We start from the raw sequence: 24,852 nt of genomic DNA on the forward strand, positions 1-24,852 counted from the left end.
AACCGTATTTGGACAAAGTATTTATTTTTATTTTTATTATTTTTTTAATATTTGAGGTTCATCAGGGCCAGCTTGCGTGCACCTTGATTACATCCTCAGGGGATGCTTGTCATTCGCAAGGATCGAACCCATGACTTTTCCACTGAGAAGTATGAATCTTACCACTCTACCAACCTTGAATTGACGTATTTGGACAAAGTAGTTTTTCAGCTTGAAACCATGAAGTCTATACCATACCATTGACACCCTCTAAAAGTCGAGGTGCATTTAAAAATTCAACAAAAAAACTGTGCGCCTCCGTGTGCATTCATCCTCGCCGTTAGGATGGCATTGGGTGGTGGGCCGAAGAGAGCAAGGTCCAACCATAAACGTGAAGTCTGGTCCCACCGTATCGGAGTTCGAAATTCAAACTTAGATTTTCCACAATTTTCCCACCTAAACTACCACTTTCCATTTTCATATTCTAATGTCTGATCGCTTCTTACACGGTTACACCATCTGTCTTCTCTTCTTCTTCTACAGTTCTACCCCATTCTATTCGCGTAGAAGCAAAACCGCTACGATGGAGTCGTCGCCGTCGTCGTCAATAGTTTGGCGAGTGAAGGAGCGTGGTGGCTCCGGTGGAAAGATGATGGCTCTGAAGTCCCATAAAACCCCAACCCCCATAGCCGACAAGGAAAACGTCCGCAGCTACAGAAACACTGCCGGAAAAAGAAAGCCTATGGAGATTCCCACCGCCACCACCAGCAGAATAGCTTCCATTTCTCATAAACCCATGTTTCGCCGGATTCCAATCTCACAGCCCCAACAGACTTGGAAGTCTCCTGGGTCAGCTAGAGGTAAGAACTCGAATCCCTCTGATTTCGTTCAGTTTCTTTCCGACTCCCTAAAGGATCGTCTTTCTACGGCTTCGTCTTCTGGGTCTAGTAGATCAGTAAAGACTCAACAAAGCGGTTCATTGGGTGCAAATAGAAGCGGAAGTGGAACTAGTTTGAGTGGCTTCCGGGTCCTAGATAGGTCTCAGAAGAGGAGACCCAGTTTAGATTCAAACTCGATCAAAAATGACCTCAACGTTGTTGGAGATTGCAAGGGTGTGGAATCAGACAAAAAAGTTGAAAAAATTCCAAATCCGGAAATTTTTTCAGATCTGGGTGCTAGAGTGAGCGCAAGGCATTCTTCTGGTGGTGTGGGTCTAGATGATTGTAGGGAAACAGTTGATTTAAGCTCATATTCAATCGAACAAGATGACAAGAAAGTTGATTATAGTAATAGTCATCCAATTCCAAATGGCTTTGGAGCGTCGGACGATAGTAAGAGGAAGAGTTATTTGGATATGAATTTATTAGCGTCAGTGGAAAGATCTGAAAATGGGTTTGGGAATGTTGAAAATTCTAATAACAAGTGTTATTCTGCTTCATGTTTAAAGCAAGCATGTGAAAATGGTTCGGGTGTTTTTAAGGTTTTAGAATGTTCAAAAGAGAATGATGTGCATGAAGGAAATGATGTTGTTCGTGAAGTGAACAATTACCCTAGTAAGCTTCATGAGAAATTGGCTTCCTTGCGAGGTAGAGTAAAGAGAATTGCATCTAACATCAATCAAACAGAGGAGATATTGGATATGAACAACACGGAGGAGTCGAAGCTGATACTTTCTGACATTCAGGCTAAGATTTCTGGAATTGAGAAGGCCATGGTTTATGTAAACAATAATGATAGTAATCCGGATTCAGCCAAAACAGTTGAAAGTGAAAATACTGTTTGCAAAATTTTGGGGAAGACTGAAACCAAGCAAGTTGAGCAGCACAAAAGCTTGGCTAAAGGTTTCAATTATGAAGAGTTAGAGGCCAGGCTATTTCCTCATCGCAAATTACTCAGAAATCGAAAGTCGTTGCACACTTCACTAGGAAGCAGTCAAAACCAACTACCAAGCTTACCAGAATCCATAGTTGAATGTGTAAAGTTACAGTCCTTTGAAGTTCAGGAAATGAATGGACCTACAAATTCAGCAGCACAGGATATTTCAAAGTTTGTTAGTGGAAAGAATGAAGTGGATATCAGACTAACTTCTGATGAAACACTTGAGGATTTTGATGACAATGATAATAGATCATCAGTTATAATTCCTGAAGAGATTGATGATTCCTACCTGGATCAAATACATGAAATAGGACACAAGGCCTCAACAAGTGGATGGTTTGTGTCTGAGGGTGAAGCAGTTCTTCTTGCACATGATGATGGTTCATGTTCCTTTTATGATATTGCCAACTCTGAGGTAGGCATTGTATTTACATATGTGAAAAGTTTAGCTTTCACTATCTTCCTGCGACAAAAAGTAACCGTTTCTCCTGGTATATTATTTTACTCTCATGTGGATGTTTATTATATTTTGAGAACAAGTTAGTACTTACCTAATGATCCATTGCTAATTTAATGTGTCATAGGCACTATTGTCTTTTCTGATCCTGTTTAAGTGTTTATATCCTTGATGTTTTCTTTGTTTGTCCACAAATGTATGTAATTATATAGTCATTATACAAAATTGTTCCTCAGTGTTGAATAGGCAATACACAATTATGTATGTTCTTTTCTATGCACAGATGGAATAAATCTATAGATCAAAGGATGGATGATGAACAAAATATACAGTGCTTTGGCTTAGACATTGTCCACTGATGATTCTTCTTCATTGCAGGAAAAGGCTGAATATAAGCCTCCTGCTGGAGTGCCTCCCAACATATGGGAAGATTGTTGGTTGGTCCGTGCTCCTGGAGCAGATGGGTGCTCAGGAAAATATGTTGTAGCAGCATCTGCAGGAAATGCTTTGGAATCAGGTTTTTGCTCTTGGGATTTTTACACCAAAGAGGTGCAAGCTTTTCATGTTGATGAGAATAAATCTGTATATTCTTCAAGAGCAGTTCTTGGACCTCTACCCAACAATGTTGGATATAGGGAAAAGGCTTCATCTAAAGTCTTAGCCACTGAAAACCAACAATCGTGGTACAATACATGTGGTCCACTTATTGTGTCAACATTCAGCAGCCAGAAAACTGTTAGAATCTATGATATCCGAGACGGTGAGCAGATGATCAAATGGGATTTACAGAGGCCAGTGCTAGTGATGGATCAATCAAGTCCTTTGCAGTGGAAAAATCAAGGGAAGGTGGTCATTGTTGAAACAGAGAATATTAGACTCTGGGATGTGAACTCTCTTAATCCTCAGGCATTACTATCTGTCACCTCCTATGGTCAGAAGATCTCTGCTCTTCATGTCAATAACACAGATGTTGAATTAGGTGGTGGAGTTCGCCAAAGGTACAAAAAGATTTACGCATTTCATTTACCTTATTATCATATGTCTCTCTTCCTCTGTTGGGCAACTTTTCTGATCTATATTTCCATAGCATACTCCATTCACACTAAAGCACTCATCTATTTTTAAATTGGTATATCTTTCTAAATCCATAACAGTTAGACTGCTAATTGATTTTTTCTTATTAATCAAGAAGTAGTTGAGTTGTTGAACCTTGAGTCTTCTTCGGTTATAGTTCCTTCAGATTGTCCCATTTACCAACATAAATTTGACATTCATTAATCAATAAGGGATGCAAAATGTATTTGATGACTCTTGTCATAATACATTGTCTCTGCATCCTCCCACTCATCCCCTCCAGAACACAGGAGATGTAAATGTTTCCTTCACTCTTTCAAAAACCACTTTGAAGCATATGAAAGCTAATAACTACTAGGTGTAAGGGACAGTTTTGAAGTGGATTTTTCTGTTAGATGCTAGCCTCCTGATTGTTGGACTTCAAATGCAGGGTAAGATCATCCGAAGCAGAAGGAAACGACGGTGTTTTCTGTACCTCAGAAGGCATAAATGTTCTTGATTTTCGTCTTCCATCTGGTGTGGGCCTTAAGATATCCAAACTTGGTGCAAGTGTCCAGTCTGTCTTCTCCCGTGGCGATTCCATTTTTCTTGGATGCACTAATACAAAATCTACAGCCAAAGAGTCAAACCATTCACAAGTGCAACAGTTCTCGTTGCGGAAAGGAAGGCTTGTTAGCAGTTATGTACTTCCAAATCTGAATGCTCACTTCCATTGTTCTACCATAACTCAGGTCTGGGGGAATTCAAATTTTGTGATGGGTGTGTCTTCATTGGGACTGTTCGTATTTGATGCCTTAAAGGATGATGAGATGCAGTCTTCTACTGTTGGTTATGAGAACATACCGAAAGTTAGAGACATCATTGGTCCAGATGACATGTACTCTCCTTCTTTTGATTACTCATCTTCTCGGGTTCTTGTTATATCAAAAGATCGCCCTGCACTTTGGAGGCATTTGTTATAGTTGGAATGTCCATTATCTTGTATAACAGGTTCTTGAATCCAATGAAGTAATTATCATTCTGTTAGGAACTAGAGACCCTTATTACTGTCTATAGTCTTGTAGAGACTTTTCATATGTATTATGTTATTGAAACACTATAAATACGATTAAATGGTCTCAATATGAGATCATGGATTTCACTCCAAGTTAACATGGTATAATTTGCCGGTTTGGTTCTTTGTGGACCCTGATTTTTTCCCTCCTTGGTTCGGTTTGGTTCTTAGAATTCTTGAAATCATGTTTAGGGTTGTTGACTTGCTCTTCTTTTTGCAATTTGGGATCTTGAACTTTGCTCTATGCTACTTTGTGAATCTCGCATGGCTTCCAATCATGTTGCATCGACACCGCCTCCGCCATTGTCATTTGTTCCATCTCTGTCTTTGCCACTGACTTTGGCTCCTCCACTGCTGCTATCCTCAGTTTTGCCATTATTTTCGCCCATGCCCTTTGTGCCTCCTTTACCTTTCTCTTCATCATCATCTTTTGGTCTCAATAATATTACTCATCATTTTCTTAATATCAAACTTTCATTTGATAATTTTCTTGTCTGGCGGTCACATTTTTTACCTATTTTGAGAAGTTCTGGTCTTATCAGACATGTTGATGGTTCCACCCCCTATCCTCCACCATTCCTTTATCTGACTTCTTCTCCTGTTGCAAATCCAGATTATCTTTTTGGCAATATCAGGATCAAGTTCTTCTCTCTTGGATCCTTTCGTTACTCACCGAGGCGGTTCACTCTCAGGTTGTTGGAATGTTGACTGTTGTGGCTATTTGGGAAGCTTTATCTTCTGCTCATGCTTCTTCTTCACAGGCAAGAGTAATGCAACTTTGAATGCAGTTGCATGGTATAAATAAAGGCTCTGATTCGATGTTTGAGTATCTCCTAAGATCAAGAAAATTTATAATGCTTCCAGTCTTGTGTCTAAGCCAATTTCAGATCTAGATATGATTCTTTTCATTTTCGGTGGATTGGGCTTTGAATAAGCTTTTGTGAAATCTATCAGTAGCAAGAGAACATCCAGTTCGTCTAGCTGATTTGTAGGGTCTTCTTTATTGTGAAGAAATTCAACTTGCCTCCAATTTGCAAGACTTGACTATGTCTCAACACATGCTGCCTCTTCTTCTGCAACATTCGATTCGGCTTCTCATGTGTGTCCTCCTCGCACTAATTCTGGTTCTTTACAACAAAATAATCCTTGTTTTCATGGAGGTCGTTCCAGTAGATTCCATAATCAGTGAGGGCGCAGTTGTCCTAATGGTGGTTTATTTTTTCAACTCTGAGAAGTATGGTCATCATGTTAAAAACTGTTATTAGCGGTATATTAGTCCTCCACAATTTGCTGGTCATTCTCGTCTGTTCCTCCCTCTTTCTCGAGAATCCTCAAGCCTATGTTGATGGACCTTATGATCTGTTATACAGTGGCTACTAGACTCAGGTGCAGCTCACCACATCGCCTCCGACCTGAATGCAATTAGTTCACCTTCAAAATATCTTGGACTTGATATTGTGCAAATTGTAGATGGATCAGTTCTGTTAATCAAGCATGTTTCGTAATTCCAATGTCAAAGTGGGTGATTTTTCTTTCAAATTAACTAATGTTCTTCATATATCCAAGGCTTACTCGAAATTTGTTATTTGTCCACAAATTTGCTACTGACAATGATGTGTTCTTTGAATTTCATGGGGACAATTTCTATGTTAAGGATTGTTGCTCAGGCCGCATCCTTCTCACAGGACTTGTTAATAATGGAGTGTGTTACCTACCGGTGGTGCCATCTTCTTTTGCTACTGTTATGGCTTTGTCTCAATCAGGGAACGAAATTTTGACAACTCGCCGGTTGATCTCCCCGGCGATATCTCGGCGATATTTCGCCCCCCATATAGAAATTTCGCCCCCAAATTTTTTTGAATATTTTAACAAATAATTTTGGTAAATTTGATACTTATCCTAATCTGATGTAAATATGTGGTAAATTTGAATTATTTCTAAAAATTATTCCATTTAAATTCTCTTACCTAGTCACATTTAATATATTACCTTATGAGGCCTACATCATTAGGACATAATTGGAACGATTATCAAATCACTCTGAAGATTCTTTTATAAGATTCATTAATAATTTAAATTGTTTCCATAAATTATTTCATGTATACACTCTTCCCTAATCACATTTTATTATTTCTTTTGTATTTCCATTTAAATTTCCTGCCTAGTCACATTTAATGTGTTACATTCTCAGACCTAAATCATTCAGACATTGTTGGAAAGATTAACTGACGATTCTATTACAAAATATCTTCATAATGTAAATTGTTTCCATAAATTATTTCATGTATATATTCTTCCCTAACCACATTTGGCATGTTGATTTTTGAGAACTAGATCACTAGAATATAGTTGGTAAGATTGCTCATTAATCTTGATGATTTTGCTATAAAAAGTTTTTCTATTTATAAGTTATTCTATATAGATTTTCTTCCAAATTACATTTAATACATTAACTATTGAGTCTTGAATCATTGTGATAAAATTGGTAAGATTGTGATACAATCGCGAAAAAATCGCCTAAAAAGTGCAAGAAATAGTATAAAAATCACACACAAAAAAATAAAAAAAAATAATTTTTCCGAAATATCGCGAAATATCGCGATATCTCGCGATATATCGTTTCGCCCCCTGGTTTCGTTTCGCCAGGGGGCGAAACTGGGAAATTTCTTTCCATGGTCTCAATAAGTACCACTCTTGATCTTTGGCATCTATATTTAGGTCATGCTAATTTTTCCACTATTAGTTGGGTCATTTGTACTTTTTCATTACCTTCTATTGGTGTTGTCCTCTTTCATTTGTGCTCCCTTCAATTTGGGAAATCACACAAACTTCCATTTAATAAGTATGACTTCCATACTTCTAGCCCTCTCCAACTTGTATATTCTGACCTCTGGGGTCCTTGTCATGTTGCTTTCAATGAACATTGATACTATGTCTCGTTTTTTATGACTACACCCGTTTTACTTGGCTTTATACCATTTAAATAAGTCTAATGCTTTACACATTTTTCAGATTTTTAAATTTCTTGTTGAAAATCGGTTTTCCACATCTATTAAATACTTCCAGTCTGACTGGGGTGGAGAGTTTAGGTGTTTCTCCACTTTTCTTTAATCTTGTGGCATCAGTCATTGTCTCTCTTGTCCCCATACCTCCGAACAAAATGGTAGTGTGGAGAGAAAACACAGATAAATTGTGGAAATGAGGTTGACTTTATTAGTTCGTTTGGGTCTTCCATTACGTTGTTGGGGGATATTATTCATGCTATTGTTTTCATTATCAGCTGTTTGCCTACTACTGCTTTACAATTTGCTTCACCATTTTCTCAAGTTTTTCATAGAGCAACTGATTACAATTTCTTGCGTGCTTTTGGCTACTGTTGTTATCCACTGTTGAGGCCTTTTAACTGTCGTAAAATGGACTCTAGGTCTGTTGCCTATATTTTTCTTGGCTATAATTCAAAACATAATGGATACTGGTGTTACAATCCTCAAAATGGGAAGGTAATCATTTCTAGGCATGTCATCTTTTATGAACATTTCTTTCCTTTTCGTTCTGGTTCCATTTTAGCACCTTTCACTCCTGCTTCTTCTGTTGACTCTTTGTTGATACCTTGTCCTACCACTTTTCCTTCTAGTTTGTTAACAAGAATACTCTTGAAACTCCTGTTGTTTTTGGGCCCCCTTCTCAACACTCTAAAAGTACCACTGGTAGGTCTTGTGATGGAAATGATAATGCTATCCTATTAGCCATTGATATAGGTACTGTTGGACCTGTTGGTGGCTTGATGCATCCCTCAGTTACTGATGGTTATGGCCTTCTCATGGTGATGTGTTCAACAATGGTCTTGCTCGCACTAATGGTCTTTGAGTGTGCTAATTCTATTGGATTGCATTCCATTTCTTTTGGGTCTGTATTTTTAAATGGATGGACTATTCATAATGGAGTCCGGAAAAAAATGTGGCCTGGGCCCCATCAGGGTGAGGATCCAGAATGGACTTTTACCTTCTTTATTTGATGCACTTTATAATTCTAGACAGCAGGTTGGTGGGCTTTTAAGTTCTTCTTGCAATGTCGATGGGCTTTCTAATTCTGCATGTGCTATCAATGGGCCTTTATATTCTGGTTGTGATAAATTTGTTGGGCATTTATTTGGTGCTACTGGTTCACAATCTGACTAATCTGTCGGCTCAATTTTGGATTCTGGTCAGTTTACTACTGGTTTGGTTTTTGAACTGCCTGCATCCAATTCTCCAAATGGGAATATTTTGTCTAAACCTTTTGGAGTGACTGAGGTCATGGTACCCATTCCGAATGCCTTTTTACAAAGAACTTATCCCACGGTTACTAGATCACAAGATGGGTCTCGAATTCCTAAAGTCCCTAAGAGCTATTTTGCTACTAGACATCTGCTACCTCTTGCTCTCATGGCATTCACCTCCAGTGATTTTGAGCTGACTTGTCATAGTCAGGCCTCCAAGTATCTTGTTTGGGGTCAAGTGATGGATGTCGAATTTAATGTCTTATTGGCAAATCATACTTTGGTTCTTACACCTCCTTCAATGATCGTCGGATTATTGGTTGCAAGTGGCGGCTTTTTAGAGTGAAGCGTAAGCCTGATGGTTCCATAGAGAACAAAAAGCTCGATTGGTTGTAAAGGGGTATACCTAGGCAAGGAACGAAAGTTCGCTCGGTTCGCTACCCGGCAAACCAGGCGAACTGGCGAAATATCGAAATCTCGGCGATATTTCGCCTCTCAATTCAAAAAATTTCACCCCCTATTTCGGGGCTATTTTGGTCAATAATTTTGATAAATTTGATGCTATATCCTAATTTGATGCAAATATGTGGTAAATTTAAATTATTTCCTATAAATATTTCCATTTAAATCTTCTGCCTAGCCACATTTAACATGTTACCTTCTAAGATCTAAATCATTCAGACATAATTGGAATGATTAACGGACAATTCTATTACCAAATTCCTTCACAATTTAAATTGTTTCCATAAATTATTTCATGTATATACTCTTCCCTAACCACATTTGGCATGTTGACTTTTGAGGACTAAATTGCTAGAATATAGTTGATAAGATTGCTCATTAATCTTAAAGATTTTGCTATAAAATGTCTTCCTATCTATAAATTATTCTATGTAGATTCTCTTCCTAATTATATTTAATACATTAACTTTTGAGTCTTGAATCATCGGGATAGAATTGGTAAGATTGGGATAGAATCGCGAGAGAAATCGTCTAAAAAATGCAAGAAATAACGTAAAAATCGCAAAATAATAATAATAAAATATCGAATTTTTGATATATCGCGAGATAGATAGGCAAGATATCGCCGAGAGATATCGCGAGATTTTGCCGAGAAATCGGCGATATCTTGCCTATCTTGTTTCGGGAGGGGGTTTCGTTTCGCCCGCTCCCGATATCACCAAAATTCGGCGATATATAGTTCCTTGTACCTAGGAATATGGTCTGTGTGAAATTCCCAGGATTTTAACCCTTTAACCGATGGTTTCAGGATTGCGAACCTGGAGCTCGAGTAATTGACAATTGCGGACCATTCGCGTTGAGCCCGAAGGTTCATAAATGGACCCTATGGAATTGGATGACCTTGTAAAGGACTCGGCCACTCTATTAGAGTTTAAGAGGAGAGAGAAGATCAATCAAGAAGGTTTAAAAAGAAGGTTTTGGCAAGTCTAGAAACCGATAGAGGAAGGCTCAAATGTCAAGGTAAAATACACCATTGATTAAGCCTTGAAATGACCTTTCTACCCATCAAAGGATCACCGAAAGCGGCCCCGCATAAGAGAGATAGAGGGGCAGTTGAACGGCTGATTTGACCACCCCTACCCAAGTGCTGGGCAGATTGGGTATCTCGGGCCAAAAACCCTATTTTAAGTTCCCAACTCCTCACAAATGCATTTCTTATTGCTAGAGTGGGGTTGAGGGCTTAGGAGTGGAGAAATTTATGAAGTTTGGTGGATTCCTTCCACGTGGTGTCGCGTTAAAGCCTTAGTCATCACGGTAATGCGTAGAAAGGTGAGCATTCATGAAAACCCTCTTTTCTAACCTAGTTTTGATGGTATTTATTTGCTATGAATGCTATGTGGGGGTGTTGGTGTTAATAGGCTATATTGAATGCCCCTCCTTTCTTATGTTGGTGTCTCCCAACAACTTTGGGAGTTGGTTTGTGCAAATCTTTGAATTCGAAACCATTTTGAACCCCTCTTAGATGCCTGTGGGCAGACACGGAGAGCTAAATTTGAGGTTTTTCATTTGGGAACTAATTGAGATGATTGAAAGGTGTTTTGGGAACCCTAATACTGTTAGAATTAAGACCCCAAACCCCCCCCCCATTTGATTTGGTTTCGAAATGAAGTAGAAATCGAAGAGTTTACTCGCGACCATAACCGTGGGGGGAAGGGTCAACTAGTCTTGTAGACCTATCCAACCGCCCCTATGTTGGGTGTGTGTTTTAGCCCCCGATCGATCCTCGAATGTTGGTCACTTACTTTCTTATGTACCTAGGGTTATTTTTGTCTAATTGCACTCTCCTTGGTGACTTTTGGGACTTTGAAGAGCATTATTGACTTACTAGGTGAGGAAAATACTCAACCATATCTTGTGTACTTGTTGGTGTTATTTGAATCTTCATTTATATTTCTATCTTGTATTCTATTATAAATTGTATGTGACTTTGCGTTGAAGGAAGATAATGTTATTCTATGTTTCTTTCTACTTTCAAATTTAATAAATTGTGATATGGAGATGGTGTGAATGTGTGGATTTGATGGTGGACTCTATCCTCTTGTATGTATATGTCAACTAAGGTTGTGGGTTCACCCATTACCTTGGTGACTCTATATATATATTCACTTAGACCATGTACATGGATTCTAGGTGTCTAGCTACGTTGGCTAGGGAACCCCATGAGTGCTACTACCCTTTTTGGTAGGGGTATTAAAGTCGAGTAACTCGTGATGTCAATGCCTGGATCCTTTGAGCATCAAACAGGCCCACTCTAATGAGATGGTAGGGTTGCATATGTATAGTGTTGGGCTTGTGTCACTTTCAGCGCGATGTGCTATTTCCGCAAGGAAGCAACGAGAGTGTCCGCCTATACATATGTGGATGACCATAGGGTTGAGGAATGGAATCCAATAGATGCCTCCCATTGAGGATGCCATTCCTAGTTGGAGAAAGATATCAAATCAACAGATGCCTCCCATTGAGGAATGATATGTGGACCATATGTAGTATGAGACCATATGACCATGCATTGGGGCCAAGTAGTACTAAAGGTCCAGCTATGTCTTTGGAGATGATAGTTTCCCTCGTAGCCCTATGTTATGTCATTGCTATTGAACCCATATAGAGGGACGATGTTGTTTTCCGTCGAAGAACCTATATTTTCGTTGCAAAACAATTCTTTTCTTTAAACTCTGATGATTTAAACTTGAATAACTTGGGATAATGATTTAACTTTAAATTCTCAGATGACTGTAATCGTATTTTATAACTTGATTATCGTACTTCGAATCTTGATACTTTATTCTTTTCTTGTCCTTTGATTATGCTATGTTGTATGGTGGTATGGATTTGGCTGTGAACCTTGGTCCTATAGTGTATCACCCCCATGAGTATTTGGGTATGACCGGATCCAGTTGGGTGGGGTGTGATAGAAATTGGTATCAGAGCCTTGGTTCACTTACAAATCCTAACTCCTATATGATGTAGTAAGGGCATCTTGAGTCATCGATCCATAAATGACTCTATAGAACTAGAAGTGAATAATAGGATAAACATGAATTTGAATAATTAAACATGACTTGTACATAATGAAGCTAACTAAAATAATATACAATAACCATGTGAAACCTAAAGTTACACTAGTGTTAATAATTAAGCAAATATAATACACAATAATGCATATGAAATGATAAAGTGCATGGAATCTAAAATATTACATACCTAAGTACCAAGTGTAAGTGCGTGGACGAACACACATAATAAAAATAATAATACAAAACATAAGTCCAAATGTCATAAACCAAGTTGAGTATCCTAGGGATGAAACTACCATTAGAAGTAAGCTGAGACACTAGCGACCTAGAGGTGCTGGAGGTTGAGGAATGTAATGGCGCAAGAATAGCTCCCAGTGTATGATCTGATCTTGTATATCTCTCATCCGACGGACCATCTCCTACTGTTGAGTATGAATCATTGTGATTCGATGATCCATGAAGTTCTGGTTCTATTCGACCCTCCTTAAGGTAGTATAGAGAGTCACCCACTGAGAGGGGTCGACAGTGAAAGTAGCGGGTGCCTATGGAGCCTTCCTAGTCTGGAAAGACCCTCCCTCCATGTGGCCTTTGGGTGGCACATTCTCTCAAACCTCGTCTCGCTCGCCATCTGCCGCCAAAAGCAAAGAATTGGGCCCATCTCAGATGCCATCTAAGAAAGGAGTCCCCTCCCGATGTTCACTCCTATATTCTCTCTCAATTCCTTTGTCACTGAGGTCCACCCTAAAATGTCTGAATATGCGGGTCAAGAGAGGCCTGTACCCGAGGTTCGCCACAATGGGGTTCTCTACCCGATAAATTATAGCCCGATAGATGATGTATGCAATGTCAATAGGGTACCCTACATATAGGGCAAAAGTTACAAATGCCTACATCAAGGAGATCTCATCTTGATGCCTGCCCTTGGTTATGATGTTATGGCTCACTATACGAGAAATAAGCCTAGGAGAAGGATGAATGTTTCTACCTTGATGCACAAGATCACATTCATAGTAGCATAGCATGATAAAAATGAGAAATCTCTCGATATTGTGAATGGACTCATCCCCACCCCTGGGTGGAATCAATCTTAGATCATCGAGTACATATGGTGTGAAATCCAACTCAAACCTAACCAGGACACCCTATTTGTTTTGAGATAAAGAAAGACATGTTTGATGTTAGACCTTAAAATCGGACCTTAATTTTAGTGTTATTATCCTTGAGAGCCTTTAGGAGGTTATGTCCGACCTTTTCCTTAGAGTATATCCAATGTTCCGAAGTGAAGGAATAAGTCCTTGTGGGCCCTCTTTATGGAAGACATGGTGTTTGACCCGAAACCCATGGACATTGACAATGATACCCCTTACTTGGGTACAGGGGTACATTGTCGGTGTTTAGTGAAAACCTACGCACCAAAGAGGGGCAATTTAGTTGAAGTACCAAATGAACTCCCGTGCTCAATCCGAAGATATTTCCCGAAACTAGACTTCTTGATGGACTTGTAGAAGAAAACTCCACTGAATTTGACCCCCTATAGCCCTCCGAATCCCTGTCCGAAGTTGCTGAACTATTTTTGGATTTTTTGCTGAAATTTGTTTTGGTCGATCCTCTTTGGTCGATGCCATCAACCAAAGAGCATCGACCAAAGTTGCCCAGATTCGAGTAAAAGATGCTGTTGGAATATTCTCTCATCTATATATGCTAGCCTCGTGTTTTGAGCCCTATTACACTCATTTAGACCACTTAGAACGAGAGTGGAGCTTCCCAAGGCACTCTCTTGGTATTTGTAAAGGATTCTTGCCCCCAATCATTGCAATCATTGTCTCTTGACCCCATTATCATCTTCCAAGGTATGATTCTCTCTCTTGCTCTCTATCCTACTCACTTCTCTTCTTCTTTTTACTGATGAGACCATGGCCAAGGTGTTGCAACCTTGCAAACACCTTGCCATGAATGTCTCTTCCCATTTATAATTGCCTTTCCTTCATTCTTGCTATGCCTCACTTGCATCTTGATCCTTGCATATGCATTACCATGATTCCTTGCTTAGCCACTTGATTTCTTATACTAGACTGAGATGTGGAGTATGATTAGTCTAATCTCTGGCTTGCAAATGATTGTAATCTTGTTCCTAACCTATCCCCCAACTAATTCTTTAGCTTCCCTTTCAATTACATCGATTTCTCATGAATGCTAGGATTCTTGTCTTTAGAACATAGGACCTCAATTTGGGGGTTTTCATTTGGACCATTGGATTGAGATAATACTTGCTAGGTAGTGTTCTTACATTGTTATTAATCATCCCCCAAGGAAACGGGGCCCGGGGCGGCTCCAAATCACCAAAATCCAACTTGCTACCCAAAACCACTTTTGGTCGATCCTCTTTGGTCGATGCCATCAACCAAAGAGCATCGACCAAACATGCTACTGACAGCAACCTTGCTCTGTTTTGACCCGTTCGACCTCCGATTTTCCCGATTTCTTTTCTTACCTTTCATTTATGTTTGTCTAAGGTCTTATTACCATCTTTGGATCATTCTTTTGAGATTGTTGGATTATCATCATCGTGACTTAAGGTAAGGATGGTTATCGCCATAAATACATAGACTATATACTTATGTCTTGATGCTCATAACTTAGTGAACATAGTCTCTTAATTGCTTTTGAATGTCATAGGACTGCTATATATGTTTTAGAACAGTAGTATTGTGATTTCATATACTCTTGTCATAATAATTTATTATTCTTGCTACTTGTATATATGGTGGATCATTTCGATGTTATGATTTAACTTCTATCATGATGATGTATCAAATGTATGCGATATGATGGACTTGAGTATATGATTGCTTCGGTATAACTTGGGATTGGGGAGTGTCCTATTGACGCTTCTGTCCTTGGGCATCGGAGGGAATAGTATGGGATGTTCTCCGAAGATGCCTATCGACACTTTCCCAGGTTATTGGATGACATACATAGGATTGTCTAGTTGTTTGGCTAGGATGTCCCTATCGTATTAGACCCGAATCGGAAGGGCATTGAGACCGAATGACCTGTGGTAGGGTATGGTTTGATGGGCGCTCAAGATCGGTAACCAACCTCTGAGAGGACATAAATTATACTACGGATACCCGAAAGGGGCCATTTATTGGTAGGGTTGCAAATAGCTAGACTTGGGCTCACGGGCGCTCAAGAGCGATAACCAACCCGTGAGAGGACGTGAGAGCTTCCCGTCTATTATTTGTGGATGATTAATAGGGTTGATGAGTCCGTAGTCTGGGACTATGCTGACTCTAGTATGAAGGATACTGGAAAGGATCGCCTGGGGCGAGGAATGGACGTATCTGGATCTGACATGATACAACTGAGTAGAAGACTTGCATTGGGCTAAGCTTTGCCGTGACACGCGCCATACTTAGACCAAATGGTGATGTGAGAGAGTGGTGACCGAATCCCCTACCATGGTTTGAGAGGACTTTACCCAAATACCACGGCAGTCCCAAGATACGGAATGGGTTGAGGGGGAGTGACTGACGACCCAAAGAAGTATGGTGCTATGACTTAAAGCATGTATACCTTAGAGACTAGCATTCATAGAGTTAGAATCATACTTGCATCATGTGTTTCATATCATATTGCATCATGTTATGGTTTGTATCATATGGCTTATGTTTTATGGAATAACTGACTTGCTGAGTTCTTTTGAACTCACTCCTTTTTGCAACATCTTTGTTAGACTCTATTGCAGGTACTACTACTATCGACTTTGACAATCAACACTCTGAAAACCAAGTTGATGACCCGTACCCCACTGGTCACGGTGTACAAGTTGATAAAGGCTAGTAGTCCGAGATTGGGACTTATCTGGAGCAGTTCAGTTTTGTACTTATGTGTTAGGGATGGGACATCACCTCATTCCCTTTTTAACCTTTTTATTTGAATTGTCGAGACCGTAGTTTAGTTTGTTCCCTTGTCATTTTGGGAACCAATTGTAACCCTTAATTTTAGTCGATGTACCTTCCGCTATTATTATAGGACGGGTTTTCCCCTCCTTTTCACACTTTGACTATTTGTCCTATTTGTATCATTTCTGCACTCTGATGTTTCTTGTGATACTTTTGAGATCCTTTATTGACTTTTATTATTAAATTATTTGAATACAAAGAATTGTTCTTGCTTTTGATTATATTATTGTGCTAAGTGACTATGATCGTTCCTAAACTTGATCGGCGGGACCGTGATTCACTCCCCGGGTAATCCAAATAGGGTACCCCCTTGGTGGATTTAGGGCGGGATGTGACATATGGTACTCCCAAGATATCAGCTAATGTCTCAGTGCTAAAATGAATGAATGTAGCTCTCACCGGAGACTGAATGGACAACACAGTGCCCCCTCCGATGGCTGGATCCTCAATGTAAGTCAAATTATTGTAGAAGTAACGGATGAATTCGGGGTAAGCTAGCTCATCAAGGTCCAGCATTCTACTCCACCCTAACGCCCCGAACCTCTCCACAATTTGAAATGGAGCCACAAGGTGATGCTTGACAAATTGCCTATACTTGATGGGTCTATCGTGGAAGTAGTGGTTCTAGAGAAACTTTGCCTTCTGTGGTTCCGAATAGGTTGGGACGTTGTATCCCTCGCCAATGTCCTCGACCCGCACCATGAGATGTGAGCACACCCTCCACCGTGGTGAGCCATATAAACTTTAAGAGAAAATCAAGGAGAAATAAGAACGGTGAAGAAAAGTGATTAGTGATTTTTTGGAAAATTCAACAAATCATAGAACAAAATTCGGTCGAAACTTGTGAAATTTCCATTTTGGGAACCTCGAAATGAAAAACTAAGGGACTGGAAAAAAAAAATCCCAAGTTTCGATCAAAACCGTCGAAACCTGGTTCATGAAAAAAAAAATCCCAACTTTCATCGGAAATTTTGTGGGAAACATGAGAAATTTTGTGGAAACTTAGGAAATTTCTTTGAAACTTGGGAAATTTCGTGAAAACTTGGAAAATTTCGTGGAAACCTGAGACTTTTTCTTGGAAGTTTCATATTTTCAATTTTTTTTTTGTTTCTTCATGTTTCCCCAAATACCACGACAAATACCCCCTCCATCAAGACTTCCTTATCCAAATTGCGTATTCCCTCAGAATGGTTATCTTAGGCATGTTGATGACCAGACTTATAAAGTTGTAGTTGTTAATTACCTTGACAACCATAGGCATAAAATGTCATGGGATGTCTATATTCATTGGTTGGAAGAGAGGATGTTATAGGTATAATACTAATTAGCTCACAGGATGGATCCACCGAGGCATTCCTCTTGGCACTAAGTTGTACTTTCCTTTTATTGTCAGTTACTTTATGTTTGATGTTTTGAAGTTAGAAATTATATATAGAATGTAATGTACTTAAGTAGTTAAGTTTATAGTGTACTTCTTGGACAACTCTACATTGATGTTATGTACATTGAATGACATATTTACATTAACTTTTTTAGCAAAATGTATGTGCCAATGTTCTTTATACTTTAATTAGCTTAAATGCAGAGTCCCACCCTAAAATACTCCCTAAAACCTATCGAAACTTGCATGAAAAAAATCCTAAATTTCCTCGAAATTTCTCAGTTTCCCACCCAGGTTTCCCATTTTCACCCGATCAAAAATTGAGTTTCCCTCGAATTTTTTTCTATGCGATAGATGAAGTGAATAAGATGCAGATTTGAGCCAAAATGCATGGGAAAGTAATGAGGATGTTGTGAGTGAGGTAAATCTAATGTAATATTCAAAGTCCCATGGGCGAAAGTGCGGAAAGATTTCAAATCTAACATAGATCTAAGTGAAATCACAAAAAAATGGTATGGAGAGGAAGCCTACCTATGATTTCACTGATAAAATGCTATAGAATCTCCCGTTTGCACGTCGCACGAAGCAAGAACCACCCTAAAAGAGTAGTAGAACCTCACACCAGAGCCAAAGAACCAAGAGGAATAAGAAAATTAGCTGGAGAGAGAGGGGGGTTGCATTTATGCGCTTGCCTCCCGCCTCTCTGGCTGGTCGAATTGACCGGTTGGACAGGGTCTAACCAACACCTTTTGGGGGCCGTTAGACGTGTCCACGTGGACTAGGCCAAAATCAGTCCAACTCGGGATTTTCGGCCGACTTAGGGCCCAGTTGACCGTGCAGTCGACCCGTCCATTTCAGGTTCTCTCCTTCTTTGATTTTTCGGACTCTAGGGACTTTGCGGCCAATCGAGCAGTCAATCGGATCAGACCTGGTCCGTTCAATCGGGTCCGACCGGCCGATCGATCTAGTCCGGCTGGGCGGTCGATCGGGTCCGACCGGCCGATCGATCGATCGACCACTTTTTTTAGACCAAAATGGGACTCTAGAAGAGGGGTGGTCGACCGGCCCCAGGAAGGGTTGTTTTGGGTCATTTTTGGTATTTGAAGTGATTCCTATGCATGTATTTGGATAAAATGGATTGTTTGCTTGGATTTATGCAAAATAATGGGTGATTAAGCTTGTGTTTTTATAAGTTGGAGAATGATGGTATTTTGTGGTTTTGCCAAGATGGTTAACTTGAGAAACCAAACTGTTGGGAATGGCAATGCTAGCAGCTCTAGCCATGAAGAAGGGAGTGGAATTTCACCCCCACAAATTGAAGTGCCACTCCATCCCCAAGACAATGACCTACCGAATGCCCCATCGGTGGTGACTACGCAAGATGAATTGAATGTGATGATGAATATGATGCAACAACAACATGCAAAATTAATACACTTATGCAAGGGATGCTTGATATGAGTCAAAGGAACCGAAATACCTCTAGGGGGAATGAGGCCGGTACCTCCACCCAAGGAGGGAACAACAAAAATTACGGTTTGGGGCCTCACACCAAACTAATGGAGCACTTTCTACAACTCCAAGTTCTCGCCTTTACCGGAATTACCAAGGACCCCTTACTTCTGAGCAAATGGCTTAGAGAAATGGAGAAAGAATTCCGTTACTTAGGGTACAATGAAGAGCAAAAGATTTTGTGCGCCGAATAAACGTTGCAACACGAGGCCGATGTGTGGTGGAATGCCACCCAACTTATCTTGGCAGCAAAACATCAAGATGTTACTTGGGAAGCTTTCAAGGAAGCTTTTTGTCAGAATTACTTCCTGGTATCTATGAAAGATTCTAAAGAAGCTGAATTTAAGGCACTCCAACAAGGGTCTTTGTCCATCTTACAATACCAACAAAAGTATGAAGAGCTTCTGCTTTTTCACCCCTGTGTTCATGAAAGCTTATGGTGAGAAGGCTAAAAGGTTTTTCAAGGGTTTGAGGCCCACCATACATACCTACATGGCCCTTCAGCCTATAGTGAGTTATGCCCAAATAGTTCAAATGACAAAGAAGATTATGGAAGGAGAAAGAGAGACCTACCTATTACAAAGGAGCTTGGTGAGCAAAGGAACTAGCCCTTTTGTGAACCAAAATCATGGAAGGTATACTAGGCCCACACCTTCCCCTAACCCTCAGCTTCAGCCAAGAGGTGTAGGGTTTGGTCATGGAAACAGTGATGCCTAGTGAGCCCAGTCGATGTCTCACAGCCTTCATGACCCATCTATGCAAATCCACTTCCTATCACCAGTCCTAGGCTAGTAGCTTTGACAGCGGCAACTCGAGGGCAAAGAGAAACCATTTGTTTCATCTACAAGAAGTCTGATCATGTGTCCCATACTTTTCCACAAAAAGGGAACCAACCTACTATCGCTTTTAGGCCGATTCAGTACCCTCAGGCTGGGGAAAATGTTCAGTTTGACAAGGATAGAGATGAACTAGAGTCATGATGTAGTAACAAGTACACTTTCTATTACTTCAATTCCTGCATTTATATTGTTTGACATTGTTACATCACACTCATTCATTGCATCATCATTTGTGAGGCATACCTCTTTACTACCTAGGAAATTGGGTCATGAGTTGGTGGTTAGTACACCTACTCTATGAAATCCAACCCTAACCCTAACCCGGAAACCCATTTGTATGTAGGTCCGAAGACCTGAAATGAAGGTAGAAGACAATTATGGGCCATCTCACTAGAAGACATGGTGTTTGACCCAAAACCCATGGAGATTGATGATGGAGTTCCATACTTGGAAACCTTGTCAAAGTTGGAGAAGAAACTGCACCTTGAAGAAGAAGAGCTTGGTTGATGGACTTAAAGCCTAATTGGACATGGTTTGAAGGCATCCCTCCATGCTAGGTGAGTTGCTTGTTGAGTTAGGAAAAGCCCCAAGGAAAATGTTAAGGTTTGGAGCTTCAATTCCCTGACTTGGGCTTGTTGATAGCCTGGGTCGATTGGGCCAATCGATCCACAGTGTCAGGGTTTAATTGTGAACTTCTGATTTTAGGGTTTTATTGCTTTATTTAATGGGACTACATGGTTTTCAGCCACACTTGTTTCTAAAACCTCTGGAGAATGTGCAGAACCTCTCTCAAGCCTCACTTGGTGTTGTGGAAGATCCATTGCGAATTCTCAAGTTCTTCGGCGATTATTCCTCAGTAAGGTTAGTAATCTCTCTTAATCTTCTATTGATCTACTCTTATATTGATTTCTTTCCATCTCTGTGATTATGAATATGGTTTTGTATCCTTGCAAACACCTCTTCTTCAATCTCTATAGTTGTGAGTGAATCTCCATTCACTTCAATGCTTCTATGATCTACACAACTGAATTTTATGAAGAGATCTTGTGAAATCTACATGAAGGTGTGATCATTCTATTGTTTTTTATTTCAAAGCATGTTAGATTCATTCTTATATTAGTTTCTATCATTGATCTACTGTTGCTATTCTTTTAAAGTGAATTCTCATTCTCTCTAGCCTCTCCGTTGAATCCACAGACTGTTTTCTCTAAAAATTCTATTTCTTATCAATTTAGAATTCCATTCTCTTGATCAATGTTGATGTCTAATCTATGCTAGTTAATCTTAGTTTACTGTTCTAGAAGTTCCTTTGAATTTTTTGAGTGTTTTGAATCCCGGAAGATGAGCTTGGGGATCAAAATCCTGATTTTTGCTTCGTACTGTTCATTGGGTCGACTGCTTGTGCCGACTGGACCAATCGACTCAGCCAAGCTGCCCAAGCTAACAGTAATTGATTTCTTCGTCTGTCTTGATCCGTTTGACTTCCGATCTTCTAGGGTTTATTCATAATGATTGAACTATGCTTGTTTAGGGTTTATTTGCTACCCTTGGACCTATCCTCTTTGTTCCTCCGAATTTCTTCAAAGTTTTTTAAGGTAAGGATGGTTGATTTTCTAATAACCTAGAATGCATGATCTACTGGTTATGATTCGGGTTTGCATGAGTTTACTATTGTTCTTATAATTCTTTATAGTTTCATTACTGCAATAAGTATTGTAAGTACAATAGGTGTTGTTCATGTACTTCCTTTATTTATTTGATCATGTGTGAATAATTATCTTTCTATGTATTGGATTATCAGTTGTGTATGTGATTGACTGATTGGGAATATGATTATTTAATTATAGTTTGGGAATGGGGAATGTCCTTTTGATGTTTTGTCTCTTGGACATCAATGGAAGTGGTATGAGACATTTCCTATGGTGCCCCTTGACTCTTTCTCGGATTATTGGTGGACATACCTAGGGCTTGTCTAAAAGCGTATGGCTAGGATGTCCCTGTTATATCAGACCCGATTCGGAAGGGTATTGAGACCTAGTAACTCGTGGTAGCAATGGGGGTTTGTGGGCACTTAAGACCGATAACCAACCCGTGAGAGGACATGAATCACATTGTGGGGGCAATTTGTTGGTAGGTAGAATTGGGCTCATAGGCGCTCAAGACCGGTATACAACCCGTGAGAGGACATGAGAGCTTCCCGTTTACTATTTGTGGATGACCAATAGGGTTGATGAGTCTATAGTCCGAGTTGGTTGTAGCCATAGGATACGCTGACTCTAGTGAGAAGGATACCGGAAAGGATCACAAGAGGCGAGGAATGGAAGTATCTAACTCTGACTTGATATAACTAAGTAGAAGACTTGCGTTGGGCTAAGTTTAAGCTTGTCATGAGCCAATACTCAGACCAATGGTGATGTGAGAGAGCGGTGACCTAAACCCCTAGCCATGGAATGTCCGAGAGGGATGCAGGACCCAATTACCACCAGAGAACCAAAGATACCGAGATGGTTGAGGGAGAGTGATTTGAGACCTACCAAGAGGAGTATGGTGCTATGACTTAAAACATGTCTGCCAATAGAGACCAACATACATAGAGTTAGAATCATACATGCATTGTCTGTTTCATATCATGTTGCATCCTTTATGATTTGCTATCATGCTTTACTGTGTTATTATGGAATGAACTGCCTTGCTGAGTTCTTTTGAACTCACTCCTTTTTGCAAACATCTTTGTTAGATTTATCTGCATGTACTGATGACTATGAAGGCCAATATTATGAAGCCCAAGCAGATGACTCACACTACACCCAAGGTGCTGGCTACGGTGACTACGACGATGAAGAATTCTTCAGTGATGATGTATCGTACCAGGATTAGTCGTACTCATGTGCTGGTGCAGTGTTATCTAGATACTGAGACTTATACTTTTAGAAGTGTTCTCTATAGACTTGAAGAGACACTAGTTTAGTTTTGATTTTTTTTTTCTATTCCTTTTATTTTGGGAATTAGTTGTAATCTTTTTATTTTTTTATTTTTATTTTTTTCCAGTTTTGATCTACATTTTCGCTGTATATGTGGAATGATTTTCCGCTACACTCTTCATTTGATTATTCTATTGGTATCATTTCCGCACTTTGATTACATTGTATATTCTCTTGAATCTTATCTTGATATTTCAATTAATATAGTTAACATTGATTTTAGTCTTGTTCTTGATTATATTATTGTAAATGTGGGAGGTTGATTTCCTCGATACTAATCTTTGGGGCTGTGGATCACACACTCGGGTATGCCAGATAGGGTACCGGCTAGGTGGATGTGACATACTCGGTCCATGGTAAAGCTTTATGAAATAGATGGGCCTTGTCCCGTGTCAGTGGGAGGAAGAAACCTAGATGCCCATCTTGTGCAATTGGACGTGAAAAGAGATTTTGATGCAATCTTAGGCATGGACTGGTTGACAGCTCACAAGGCAATCATCTCATGTTCTGAGAAGAAATTTCAATTTTGTCCTATTGGTGCCCCTATCTTTGATCAAGGTGATTTTGAAAAGCATAGTGAGAAGACCATAGAGGCAGCACTCCAAGTTCAGGAGTTAGTTGGGGTGCTAAACTATGTTCTTCCATAGAAGACAAGAAAGAAGAGAAGTCCATTGAAGACCTTGAGGTAGTGAAGAACTTCAAGGATGTCTTTCCAGATGAACTACCTGGAATACCCCTATAAAGAGAACTGGAGTTTGCTATTGAATTTCAACCAAGAATTGCTCTGTATCTAAAGCTCCATATAGGATGGCACCCACTGAGTTAAAAGAGCTACAAGACCAGTTGAATGAGTTACTAGGAAAGGTTTCATCCAACCCAATGTGTCTTCTTGGGGAGCACCGGTGTTATTTGTGAAGAAGAAAGATGGGAGCATGAGGTTCTATATTGACTATAAAGAGTTAAACAAGCTCACCATCAAGATTAGGTATCCTCTACTAAGAATTGATGACTTGTTTGACCAACTAAAGGGAGCCTCGGTATTCTCCAAGATTGATTTAAGGTTAAGATATCATCAATTAAGGGTGAAAGCAGCGACATGTGCAAAACAACTTTTAGGACTTGGTATGGTCATTACGAATTCAAGGTGATGCCATTCGGTCTCACCAATGCTGCTGCTTTCATGGACTTAATGAACTAAATATTTTATGATATCTTGGATAAATTTGTGATAGTTTTCATTGATGACACCTTGATATATTCTAAGGATGAGAAGGAGCATGCAGAACACTTAAGGTTCACTTTGCAAATATTAAGAAAAAAGAGGTTCTTTACAAAGTTTTCGAAGTGTGAGTTTTGGCTATCACAAGTGGTGTTTTGGGTCATGTTGTGTCTGTTGAAGGAATAAGAGTAGACCCAAATAAAGTTAAGGCAGTGGCGGATTGGGGACAACCCAAGACGGTCACTAAGATTCGAAGCTTTTTGGGACTTGCAAGTCACTGTAGGAGATTCATTGAAAACTTCTCCGGATTATTTGCCCCAATGATGAGGTTGACAAGAAAAGGGGTGAAATTTGTATGGATTGAAGCATGTGATAAGAACTTCCAAGAGTTGAAGAAAGGTTGACCAATGCACCCGTCTTGACTGTGCCCAACAACTTCGGAGGATTGACGGTATACACCGATGCCTCAAAGATAGGTCTTGGTTTTGTTTTGATATAGCATGGAAAGGTGGTTGCTTATGCATCAAGACAACTTAAGGAATACAAATACAATTATCCCACTCATGAACTTGAGTTGGTGGCGGTGGTCTTTGCCTTGAAGATATGGCACCACTATCTTTATGGAGAGAATATAGCCATATACACCGACCACAAAAGCTTGAAATACTTCTTCACCCAGAAGGAGTTGAACATGAGACAACATCAGTGGTTGGAGTTAG

The 24,852-nt window shown here is 39.7% G+C and overlaps 1 protein-coding gene across 1 annotated transcript; it reads left to right on the forward strand.

The window, feature by feature from the left end:
- The first annotated feature begins 503 nt into the window (after nt 1–503).
- Nucleotides 504–4,535, forward strand: LOC149022545 (KIN14B-interacting protein At4g14310-like). The gene is made up of 3 exons (XM_089150598.1): nt 504–2,272; nt 2,693–3,312; nt 3,819–4,535. Exons 1-3 carry the CDS (start codon nt 563–565, stop codon nt 4,348–4,350), a joined length of 2,862 nt encoding a protein of 953 aa, XP_089006724.1. The 5' UTR covers nt 504–562; the 3' UTR covers nt 4,351–4,535.
- Nucleotides 4,536–24,852: the final 20,317 nt, after the last annotated feature.

This window comes from Hakea prostrata, chromosome 3, assembly GCF_041222555.1.
Source record: "Hakea prostrata isolate BN-2017 chromosome 3, UWA_Hpros_2, whole genome shotgun sequence".
Taxonomy (NCBI): domain Eukaryota; kingdom Viridiplantae; phylum Streptophyta; class Magnoliopsida; order Proteales; family Proteaceae; genus Hakea; species Hakea prostrata.